Source organism: Vombatus ursinus, unplaced genomic scaffold (genome assembly GCF_900497805.2).
Source record: "Vombatus ursinus unplaced genomic scaffold, bare-nosed wombat genome assembly UNPS02014808.1, whole genome shotgun sequence".
NCBI lineage: Eukaryota > Metazoa > Chordata > Mammalia > Diprotodontia > Vombatidae > Vombatus > Vombatus ursinus.
The window spans coordinates 1968213-1980924 of record NW_020954586.1 but is presented as its reverse complement, the minus strand read 5'-3'; the positions used below and the strand labels follow the sequence as shown (position 1 = coordinate 1980924).

Below are 12712 nucleotides of genomic sequence, written 5' to 3'. Positions count from 1 at the left end.
GGGGGGGGGGGGGGGGGGGGGGGGGGGGGGGGGGGGGGGGGGGGAGATAGGGAAGGGCCTGGGATTTGGGGTCAAGGGAGAAGCCAAATTCAAATCCTGATCTGCTTCTTCCTGCCTGTGTGGCTCTCCGCGCTTCCGCCAGCTCATCTCAAAGAGGACCGAGGGATTGACTAGACCATCGCCATGGCTTCCTTTGGTTCTAAATCCCAAGACCAGGAAGGGGAAGGTAATGAGGACCCCAACTAGGGTGGTGGCGATAAGAAGAGAAAGGAAGACGCAGAGCTGGGATCCAGCAAGTGAACTGGGGGAGCAGGGAGGTTAAGAAAACAGCAGAGGGGCTGAGAGGACAACCAGACGCGGCATCCACAGAATGGGGCACCTCCCTGCTCCCTCCATCTAGCTGAAGGGAACATGACTGACTTTTCACCTCAAGGGCCCTGGGCATTACAGACAGACCTCATGCACCCTGGATAAAGGGCTCCCTCAATCCTCTGTTTAACATGACCCAAGAAAGAAGATGATGCAATGCTCATCCCAAACTAGGACCAACACCTCCACCCCGGGGAGAACTGTCAGCCCACTGAGCCAGTCATGGATTCAGAGCTGTCTGACCCAGCTCCGATACTTACACGGGGTATTGGCTTCTCCTCTCTCCCTGCACCACAATAAACCCACTCAATCTGGACCTTGATCTTAGACTCCTGACTCTGTGCTTATATGCCGGAGCAACCCTCCCTGCTCAGTATCACTGGCCATGCTGACTTTGCCCAGCAATGACAAACCTTAGATTATGCTCTTTATGTTATAGAAACTCAGTCTTTCTCAAGTATTCCATGTGGAAAGAGCAGAGAGAATCCATTGGAGCTCTAAATCTGACAATGAATGACCCAACGCCAAGCTTCCTTCTTGAGATCCTATGCCTCTTTATTGGATTTGGAACTGGGTCCAAGGTTAGGAGTTTGGTTCATTTGGAAACTAAGTTGCCACCTTCTCCTTTGGGGTCTTACAAGCCAAAACGCAAATATATTCAAGTGTTATCTCTAACGGAGTTTCAGGAGAAGATACCTTCATGGTCTCCAAGAATCTGTAGAAACAAGCATAGGGGTAGAGTTGTTGTCATTGGGTATTTTGTTGGGCACCTTTCAATAACCAAAGTGAAATGTAATAGAGGGATGAGGGATAGGAGTCTGAACACTGAATTCTGAGTTATCCTAACGTAAGACGATCCTGGAACATCTTATGCTACAGCCCCTGCCTTCAGCAGAAAGAAGATGATCCTGTCCTCTCCTCGACCCTACCTCCTTCCTCCTCTTCCTCCTCCTCCCAGGCCTGCCTCTTTGGCTATAAATATGCCTTGGCAAACTTGCCTCCTCCCACCCCCAGCCTCTACCCCCACAACAGAGAGCCGAGAATAGAGCCTCTCCCCAAAGTGCCTCCCCAAGGTCACTTCTGCTACCTTTCTACCCTCCCAGACTCATGACTCCCTATCACATCTAGGATCAAATAGGAACTTGTTTGACATTTAAAGCTTTTCACAACCTGACTGCTCCCAGTCTTTTCTGTCTCTTTATATGTAACTCCTCTCCGTGCATTCTTCCCAGTGCTCTATCCACTGTGCCTGTACATGGTTAGGGAAATCATATAGACTGGTTTGGCCACAAGAGGTCTGGGGGTAGCAGAGATAAGTTGGAGGGATAGGTTGGTGCCAGGTCGAACCACATTTGGCCTTCTTCCACATCAATGGTCATGGAAGGTTTATGAGAAAGGCACGAACGAGCAAAATGGGGATGTTGGGGAATTAATCTGGCAGCAGTGGGCAGAATAGATTGGAAGGAAAGAGAATAAAAGCAAGAGACTCATTCTGAGGCTCTTTCAATAGTCCCGGAACAAAGACTTGTGGGAGGAGTGGCAATGGAAGGGAGGTAACATGGGAAAGTAAGCAGCAGGTAGAACCTGTTGATTATAGCGGAGTGAGGGATGGAAGGAATTGGAAGGAAGAGTTAAAGGGGAGAGGCTCAGTTTTAGATGTAGGGTGACTCAAAAGGCTAGAAGGCATAGCAAATCTATGCTTACTCAAGGCAGGAATTTGAAACAGTGAATTGAGGTAAAGGGCAATGTATGAGTTGAAAGGAATTTCTAACTCTAAATCAGACATTTCTCCGGCGGGGGCGGGGGGGGGGGGAGGAAACTACCATTCAGCCCCAGTAGCTTCAAGGACAAATTAAATGCCTGTGGCCTCTACTTAGCTGACTGTTCCAAACAGAAACTGGTATGTGGAGTTAAAGATTCTTTTGGAGAAAAGAACTACTTAAAGCTATAGTAGACTCTGAGAATTATCAGCTCTTTTTTTTTATGGAGAGAAAGCAATTATGGTCTGAAACAAGGTATGTGAACAGCTTGCCCCTCACTAAAATAAGCTAATCGATAGATGAATAAAAACCAAAGCTAAAACCCTGGCTCTAAGATAATACAAATATGGTAGAATTAGCCATAAAAAGCCCTAGAACAGGGATTCTTAACCTGGAGTCCACAAATAGATTTCAAGGAATCTTTGAACTTGGATAGGGAAAAAAATTATATCTTTAATTTCGTTAACCTCTAACTGGAATTTAGCATTTCCTCCAATTATTTAAAAATATGATTCTGAGGAGGGGTCTATAAAGTCCCCCAAACTGCCAGTCAAGGAGTCCATGTCACAAAAAAAGGTCAAGAATGTCTACTCTAGAACAACAGGCTTAGTAAATCAATACCTAGCAATGGACATGAGATTGGTAGAACAACACATAGCAGAGAATATATACCACACAAGACTAGCAGGAAACACACCTAACATGAACAGAATAGTAACATTTCCATAAGACACTGGCAATCCTGCATCATTGTCAGAAATATGCTTTACCTCTCTGCATATGCTTCTTGGCCACATGTGTTCCCCACAAGCATGCCTTTCCTTTGATGGCGTAGGAATCTGTGGGAGTGTGTGCCTCAGTTTTATAGGGGGAAGAATGTTCTAATGCTGCATTTCTTACAATGCCGTTTCATTAATACCCTTTGCTTTGAACTAATTGTGTCCCCTGGCTGACAAGTAAAAGCAAACACATTGGTGGGGGCTCATAAGCCATACCTTTTTCAGGTGGATTCAGACCCAAAGATTCCCTTAAACCTTAGATAGCTTTGTTGGGAGTCCCAAACACAAGAGGAGAGGTGTCCCAAGTTCTATGTAGATATATTGAGTTTGTGATAATAGTGAGACAGCCAAGTGGAAATATGAGTTTGGAACCCAGAAGAGAGATCACAAGTTGGGTGAGAGAAGAAAATGACTGAGGACTGACTCTAAGGGAAAGGAAAACCTGGAATCAGAGATGAACCAGGCCAGTTCCAATCACACAAGGCACTGCTGAAGCCAGCACCTTTGTGTTCTCTGAATAGAGACTCAATTCTGCTCTCAAGGTCTGATGTAAAGTGACACCCTGAGGTGTCCTGTGCCCCACCTGATTCTTACCTCGATTGAGTCTGCTGCAAAAAGGCTTCAGCTGCCTCTGGCTGGGCATTCTTAAACATCTGGAACATGGAAAGGGACTGCAGAAATCCCATCAGGCCAGCGACCGTAAAGGAAGTTTCATTTACCTGAAAAATAATTCTGTAATGGAGGAAGCAATTAATCAAGCTAAGTCTCTGTTTTTTGTGGAATAATAAACACAAGGCCCCAGATCTTCACATTATAACATTTCTAAGGCTTTCAACACGCTTTACCACCCACCATTCCCTTTGACCTCACAACCATCCTATGAGGTAGATTACTGGAGATATTATTATATCTCCATTGGAGATATTATTAACCCCATTTTACAGATGAGGAAACTGAACCTCAGAGAGAAGAAATAAAAGAGCCCTAGCTCAAGTTAGAGGATGTGGGTTCAAATCCTGCCTCTGATGTTTGCTACCTGTTTGACAGGTAGGACAGGTCACCACCTCTCCTGGCATAAGCTTTTACATCTGTCCAGTGAAACAGTTGGATGAGATGGGCTCTGAGGGCCTTTTCAGCCCTAGAGGAATGATGTGAATAGGGTCACTTGGCTAATCAGCTGATATGAGATTCGGACCTAGGTCTTCCCAGCTCCAAAAGCAGCACCTGCTGCTTCTGCAGGTGCTATTAAAATCCCATTCACAACATACCAAAAAGCTTTTGTAATATGTATCCTGAGGAAATGACGCAGATGTCTGATTCCTTCTGGGTAGAAAAATAACTCATTCTTCTCCAAAATGATTCTAATACCAGCTGTGTGACACTCCCTCTCTGGGCTCATCCATAAAAGGAGGGGATGAGACTAGAAGAGAGGTTGTCTAGTTCTAGAATTCTCTTTTAATGGTACAGCCCAATAGATACTCTGTTGGAAGGTGGGGATGACAGCTTCTGAGCAGAAAGTTCACTACTCTATCCCAGGTGGGATTTGGATTCAAGTTTTCCCAAAGAGGTTTAAAAATAGAGAGTCAGGAAGGATTTAGATAAGCAAGAGATTGGGAAGTCTCTTCGAGGGCTCCTTCCAGCAGTGCAATATTTTTTTTTTTGGCACTTTAAGATCTTTAGTATTTTCCCATAATTCTGTACAAGGTGTCCCAAAAGTCTTCATGAAGTTTTAAACTATTAGAACTTATAGCTATTAAAGCTTTAAAACTTAAAGCTTCACGAAGACTTTTGGAATACCTCATATGAGAAAGATCTTTGGCAATGAGTTGTTTCTCACCTTTTTTTGTCCGGAAAAGGCATAAGATCAAGTATCTCTTGGTACTCAGAGAAGAGGACATGCAATTTTTCATTTGCATGCTTTTTAAGGACAGCTTGAGTCTGCAACGAGAAAACTCCATTAAGACAGGAAGAAAGGAAGAATTGCGGTTCATTCCCTGCAGGGGTTCTTAGAAGTAGTGCCTTGTCTTCTGGGTTGTCTGGACCAAATAGAAGGCCAATGAGAATGTGGCAGTTTTGCAGGGAGAGACAGCCAGTGGTCTGAAAAAGCCAGAAAACTGAGGCAGGCAGAAGTGACTTGACCAGGGTCACACAACGAGTAAGTGTCTGAGGCTGGATTCAAACTCACATCCTGCTGACTCCCTAGACTAGAGCTCTAACCTCTCCCCCAAGCTGCCTCTGTAAAGAAATCAGAGGGATCGCGATCTGTGTCAGTGAATGGAGGACCCATAGGGGCCACATCACAAACCACTGAAGGGAATGCCTAAGTAGAGTCTATGGACAGGTAAGAGACAAAGCACCCATCAGCCTGACAGTGACATTCATCTTTCTTTTAAAGGGAATAAAGAAATCAGAGCATAGTTATAATAATTAATGCTCATTATTATCATAACCAACATTTACACATGACTTTAAGGTATGTAAAGAGTTTTATACATTATTCATTTGAGTATCTCAGCTCCATGAGGTCGGTGTTATTGTTGTACCCCTTTTACAAATGGATAAATAGAGGCACAGGTTAAATGTCACGTAACTATTACGTGTCTGAGATAGAATTTGTACACGAGTCTTCTTGACTCCAGGTCCAACGCACATGCCATCCTATGATCTAGAGGCCTCAATAATTCTATATGTGGAAGCAAAGCTATTGGTGTGGCAGGTCACCACAGGTCAGGGGTTCTTTTTTTCTTTTTTTGTCCGATTCATTCATTAATTAATTTATTTTTAGTTTTCCACAAAATTTTGAGTTCCAAATTTTCTTCCCATCTCATCCCTCCCCCAAACCCAAGACAGCCAGCATTCTGAATACCCCTTCCCCTTCTCTCTTAACTCCTTACCCCCTATTTTCCTGTAGGGTAAAATAGATTTCCGTACCCAATTGAGTGTGTATGTTATTCCCTCCTTAAGCCAAATCTGATGAGAATAGGATTCACTCATTCCCTCTCACCTTCCCCTGTTTCTTGTCTGTTTTATGTGAGATAATTTACCCTATTCTACCTCTCCCTTTCTCCTTCTCACAGTATAATCCTCTCTCATCCCTTAATTTTATCCTCCAGCCATCACCCATTCATCTTCAATTCATCCTGCTAGGCCAGGGGTTAACTGGATAGATTTTAGGGGGTCTGTGAACTTAGATGGGAAAAAAATTACATCTTTTTTTCACTAACTTCTAACTGAAATTTAGCATTTCTTTCACTTATGATTTTTTTTTTAACCACATTATTCTGTGTTGGCATCAGGAGGCTTCATCAGATGACCGAGGGATCCCCGGTCCAAAAAGGTTCCAGTACCCCCGCTGTAGATGGTGGCCTTTGGCAGAGAAGTTCCTGGGATCCCCTACATGAGCCCCTAGCACCATGGGGGTGGGGGTGGGGGTGGGGATGGGAGGGAAGCTGCTCCCAACAACTCACTACACAGCGCTTGTGGCCCCAAGGGGAGAGTTTCCAGCTGATGGTAGAAGGAGAACCTGGCAAAGGGTGGAGCTCTCCAGGACTTGTGTGCTCCCCACATCCTTATGCACGCCCTTCACGCGGCCCATTCATAGGGAAGGGAAAGCGTGAGTGAGCACCCACACAACCCCGTGGCCTCTCCTGGAAATACCTTCACTGGCCCAAAGCACCCAACCCTACAAATAAACAGATGGTGAACTTCATGTTGAACTCTAGCTGGAAAGTGAAACACGCTAAGTGGATGTTTGGCAAAGGTCCCAAGCCCATTTCCCAGCCCCACAAACTGCTCCGCCGCGGGGAGGGGCCAACCTCCCCAACCCTTGTCATCATCAGTTTGTGCAAAAGATTTCGGAAGCTAAATCTGCTGCAATCTCTTTTGAGGAAGGGCAGCCCGAGGCCAAATCAAGGTACTTCAGGGCCTGCCTTGAAGGGGCCACACCCCAGACCCCCATTCCGTCCCAACGTGTGGCTAGCTATCCTGGCACCTAGGAATCTATTCCTTTCCAGCAGACTTCGTGACCACAGCATGGTCGAGTAGAGGCAGCAGCAGAGAGGAAGAGAGGGAGAGCTGGTCTGGGAGCCAGGAAGGCCTGGGTCCCGCCTCTGGCAGCCTGACTGGGGGACCCCGGCCGGCCAAGCCATTTCAGCTTCCAAGGCTCTTTTCCAAGACCGAGTTGCAGAAAGTGCCACCTACACTGGTGGAGGGACTTTCTCTTCCTGTCAATGAATCCCAGGCCCAGTCACCTGTCCGTGGTACCCACCTCCCTGAAGAGCTCAGAGAGCGCCTCAGAGCAGTCCCCATAACGAATCTTCATGTTGAGGGTGTAGGAACTGAGGCTCACAGAGCCCCCGGGCTTCAGAACTCGCTCTAGCTCTCTCATGAAGGGCTGTATGTCAAACCAGTGCGCCGCTGCGAAGGCGGTGAGCAGGTCCACGGAGCCATCCTCCACCGGGAGGGCTTCTGCTGGGAAGACACTGCAGGGGTGGGGGAGGACAAGGCCAGTGACCACCACAGACCCAGAGGGCGACAGGTCCAGACTCTGTCCCGGTCTCTCTGTCTCCGTCCGTCTGTCACACACGCGTCGGCAGTCATTTCCCAATCTATCAACCCAGTTTCAGAGGGTGGCACCTTCTCACTAGAAGTGCCGGAGCACTGAACTTAAGAGTCAAAAAAAACCCTGAGTTTTCATTCTAATTCTGCCACTTATCAGTAGTTAGACCTTAGCAGGTCACTTAGTCTCAGTTTCCTCATCTGTAAAATGGGTATACGAAGGACTTGGGCAACCCAGGTCACAAGATGGTTTTGACATCTTATCTGAAAAGCGTCCTTCAGCTATCCTGTGGTCCCAAGTTTCTTCACTCCTCTTTGCCAGTTTTGAACAGTGGGTGTGGGGTAGGTGAATGGTGGAGGGCATGGTAACCATGACAATGAGCCTCTAACACAGTCCCTCACGTGTATATGGTAGGTGCAAAATACAGCTTTAAAGTGAACAAAGCATGGCTGGGTTTGGAGTTGTGGATACAGGTGCAATCCTTGCAGAGAGACTAGCTTTGTGATCTTGGGCCAACCAGCTTCTCTGGGCGGGTAGTGGGGTTCTCATTTCTAGAATGAGGGAGATGGCCTAAATGTTTCCACTCAATTAGACATGAATCGAGCACTTACTGTATACAAGTTCTCATCCCAGAAACTGGGAATATGGAAGTACAAATGATAGTTCCTGATATCAAGTTTCCATCCTGATGGGGAGTGGGAGAAAGACAGGAAAGCCTCCATCAAGTCTATATGCAAGTGCAAGAAAGGTTAGGGCTTGATCACACCTGCATACTCCACTGACCTCCTGGCTGTTGCTCATTTCCCACCTCTGGGCATTTGGACTGGCTGCCCGCCAGGTTGGCAACATTCTCCAGCCTCATCTCTGCCTCTGGGCTTCCCTGGTTTCCTTCAAGTCCCAGCTAAAATCCTACCTTCTATAGGAAGCCTCTCAATCCCCCCTGATTCTAATGCCTTTGTTAATTATTTCTTGTTTGTCCTGTCTATAGCTTGTTTGTAAATAGTTGTTTGCATATTGTTACCTCCTTCAGACTCTGCGCTCCTTGAGGGCAGGGACTGTCTTTTGCCTTTCTCTGTATCCCTGTGCCAGTGCCTGGCACACAGTAGGTGCTTAATAAATATCTATTGACCGATTTTCCTATAATTCCATCACTCCAATTGAGAAGCTTCTTCTCACTTCCTAAAGGAATACAGAAGGGTAAACCCTTCTTTGCGCTGGCCCAGAGACAGAAAAGGTGGGTGCGTTTCAGTTTCTTTATCTGCAGATTGAAGATATTGGACTACGACCCCCAAGGTCCCTTGGGTTTCAGCAGATATTTTCAGACAAACTTACCAGTAAGAAACATGGGAGGGGCTGGGTATTCGCTTGGCCTGTTCAATCTGAGCTTCACTGATATCTGTCCCCAGGACCCTGGCAAAGTGAGGGACCAGCAGCCATGTGCTTTGGCCTGATCCACAGCCAACATCCACCGCTAGGTCGTAGGGTTTGCCCTTCTAAGGAAAGAGAGAGCGTGAGTCCCCGCCGGAGCCTCACAGTTAGAGGGACCAGTGAAGAGGCCCGAGGGAAGGGGCATCATGGCGGAAAGAGGATTAAGGGTGCAACGAGAGGGAAGAGAGTGAGGGCTAACGGCTTCCCTCTGCCATCCCCTTCCACCCGTCCTCTAGACATCCTGTAGATATGGACTTGTTGCCTCTTGTCTCCCTCACCAGAAGAGAAGCTCCCTGAGGGCAGGGGCCACGCTTAGGCCTTTCTCTGAACCCCCAGCACTTAGCACCGCATCGGGCACATAGTCAGCACTTAATGGATGCCTGTTGACTCATGGCTCTAAGATGAAAGCGATGTGGAATTAGGGTCCGAGCACTGGCCCATCCAAAGGGCCCAGTGAGGGAACAGCAAAGGGATGAAAAGGTCAGCCTTGGCGCGGTGGAAATAGTGCTTGGCCTGGAATCGGGAGGGGGGAGGAAGAAGCATTTATACAGCGCCTGCCGTGGGCCCAGCACTGTGCTAAGTGCTCTACAAATAGTATCTCATATGATCTTCGCAACAACCCTGCGAGACGGGTGCTATTATCCCCATTTTACAGTTGAAGAAACTGAGGCAAACAGAGATTAAGTGACTTGCAGGGAATAAAGCTATTCCCAGTCAGGAAGTGTCTGAGGCTGAATTTGAGTTCAGATCTTCCCGACTCCAGGCCCAACATTCTACCCACTGTGCCACCCAACTGCCTAACCCAGGACAGAACTGGGTTTGAATCCTGGTGGGCCTCAGTTTGTTGACCCCCAAAATGCAGATAATGATATGTGTAGCATCTCCTTGACAAGGCTGTTGTGAGGATTGTGCTTAGCAAATACTGTCAGTGGTGATTATGAGCGAAAGCCAAGGACAAGGAAAGGTGGGGGTGGCATTTGACCAGATGAGCACAGCTGTTACCCCCTCACAAGAAAGGGAACAAAAATTCTTTCCTCTTTAAACTGGGTTCTCCACCTTGCCCATATCCCCAAAGCATTTTTCTTATTCCATAGATGATTGTAACAACTGTACATCACACCTAAAGCTTCTTACCTTTTCTTCTAAATAGGAGAAGATGATGTTAAGAAGATCCGGGGATGGAGGGAACCTGTATTTCTGATAAATGGCTGCATGGTCTTTCCCCTCAAACAGCTGGACAGACATGACTGGAAGAGGAGACAGTGTTAGTTCAGCCACTGATCACCCCCAGCTAGGGTTCTTTGTCAGTGTTTGCCTATTGACAAGTCAGTCATTTTATATCAACCCAGGGAACTTCCACAGAGTGGGAAATGGGATTAACTCATGGAATCTGGTGGTATTTGACATGGGGAGAAGACGGTTCCAATGAACCGCATCAGCAACCTCATTCCTATCCAGTGGGCCATCATCTCAGAAGCATTGAACATAGATACCCAATCTACTCACCCACTGGATAAGGATAATGCAATAAAAATCTGCTTCAGAAGCTTCTCTTTGACCATACCTACTCATCAATAGAGCTCTGCCTCCAGAGGGCAAGAAGGACAAGTCTCAGCCCTTTTCCCTAGGAGGTCCTTCAAATGTTTAAACACAGCAAGTGTGTTCCCATTCCAAATCCACTTTCTGTTCCTTCAGCTGGTCCTCATAAGGCACATTCTCCAGTCTTCTTACCGTCCTGAGCACCTTCATCTACATATGCTTGAGCTTTTCTATATTCTTCATCAAATATGGGTCCCAGAGCATATAGCCCAAGTTCAAAGACTGAAAGTTTCCAAAATAATTTGTAGTACTAATTATTGTAATAGAAAAAATCATAGCAGGGAAATTGCCAAACAAATGATGACCTGTTGATATAATGGATATGAGTAATGAAATAATGAATAAAAATTTCAGAAAAACAGGGAAATGCTTGTATGAACTGTTGTAGAGAGAAGTAGAACCGGTAGAACACTGGGCCCAGTGATGACGATGACACTTTTTTGATAACTGTGATTCCCAAATGTACACAGTCCAGCCTTTCTCCCTCTCCTGAGCTCATCTCATCACCATTTAGTGTTTATTGACTGACTACTGGACACCTCTACCTTGTACCATAGGCATCAGTCAGCTGGTCAATAAACATTTATTAAGAGCCTACTGTGTGCCAGGTATTATGCTAAGCACTGGGGATACAAATTTGTTTTTTAAAAAAGGACAGTCCCTGACCTCAAGGAGATTACAATCTAACAGGAAGACAACAGACAAAAAGAAAACTGTATTTGAACTCAGGTCTTCCTGACTCCAGGCCATCAGATGCCTCTAGTAGGGCAGTTTGTCTGGAAGAGTCGACTAGAGCCGTAGGGAGTCGATGATGTTTCTTGGGCAGGGGAGTGGCCTGCTCAGGCCTGGGCCACACCTGGCATTCCCCTGATTTAAGCAGCTAATTTCCCTGCCTTGCCTAGAAGCGCAAACAGGCTTTGTCGGCTGTGGCCAAGCCGTGCAGTCGTGACACCTTCCCTTTCCAAGTGCTCATGAACCATCCCTTGGATTAAATGCTCCAGAATTGCAACAAGACTCCATCCTCCCTTTTAGGAAAATTGAGACATTTGCCCATTTCCAGGCCTAAGTTCCATGGTCTTTTGAAGGCTGCTAACTTCATTCACCAATTGAAAATTAGAGGCACTGAAGTTAAGAGGCAGGAGAGACAAAGTACTGCCCTTGGGAGTCAGGAAACCCTGAGTTCAAATCCAGCCTCAGACACTTCCTAGCTGGGTGACCTTGAGCAAGTCACTTCACCTCTGTTTGCCTCAGTTTCTTCATCTGTAAAATGGGGATAACAGCACCCCCCTCCCAGGTGGTTGTGAGGATAAAATGAGATAACATATGTTTTTACTTTGCAAACCTTAAAGTACTATTTAGTTCTAACTGTTGTTAAACCTGTCAGCTCTTTCAGTACCTTGGGATAGAATTACTCTATGCCTGGTTACAAACTCCTTAAGGGCAGCCAGCCACTCCCTTCCTGCCCCCTCATTTAAGCCCCTGGTGACCGCTTTGCTCTATGCCTCTCAGTCTGGAGGTCATTTTCCTCGAAAGAGAAAATGCAAGCAAAATCAGAGCTGAGCATCTCACGCTCCTCCCGCAGTCCCTCAGCATCCCATCCGGCCTGGGCTTCGGCCCCACCCTCGGAGCACATCTGGTCCCCAACGTTGCTCAAACGGCCCTTTGTCTTCTCTGTCGGCCAGACCCAGCCCATCTGGCACTCGATCCATCCTAGGACGGATGCCCTTGCTGCCATCCTCTCTATATGTCTTTCTAAAGCTTGAATTAGCGGAGGAGGTCCCTGGACATGCACCCCGTAAATCCTCCTTAGGCCCCGGCCCCTTTTCTTCATCAGAATTCTTTCTGCTCACGTCTTCAGAACTCTCCCTCTTGTGGTCTCCCGTGAAATATTAGGCCACTGGAGCCTAAATATCTTTCCTCCAAACTCTTTAAACAGCCTCTGCCAGGATCTAGGGGACATAGCAGGTAGTGCCTGGTTTTCCCCTTCACTTCTATCATGAACTCAGAGGGTCCACATGCTCCCAAGGTTCTTATCCCTTCTATTTCATCAACTATCTCATCCTCCACCTTCTGAGGGATGGAATTATCCAACCATCAAACCCTTGACTAGGTGAGCGAGGACCAAGTGAGATAACACGTGTAAAGTACCTCGAAAACCTTAAAGTGCCATGCTATTATTATTATTATTATTATTATTATTATTATTATTATTATTATTA

General features: G+C 46.5%; 1 protein-coding gene across 1 annotated transcript in view; it reads right to left on the bottom strand.

Moving 5' to 3' along the window:
* Positions 1-899: 899 nt before the first annotated feature.
* LOC114052574 (putative methyltransferase DDB_G0268948) overlaps positions 900-12712 on the bottom strand; it is a 16948-nt gene continuing 5135 nt past the window's right edge. The window contains exons 2-7 of the mRNA XM_027875237.1: positions 10029-10141; positions 8799-8959; positions 7176-7389; positions 4746-4846; positions 3503-3640; positions 900-1084 (exon numbers count right to left, since the gene is read on the bottom strand). Of these exons, the coding sequence (XP_027731038.1) occupies positions 976-1084; positions 3503-3640; positions 4746-4846; positions 7176-7389; positions 8799-8959; positions 10029-10139 (834 nt within the window). The 5' untranslated portion in view covers positions 10140-10141 and the 3' untranslated portion in view covers positions 900-975. The remainder of the gene's footprint in view (positions 1085-3502; positions 3641-4745; positions 4847-7175; positions 7390-8798; positions 8960-10028; positions 10142-12712) is intronic.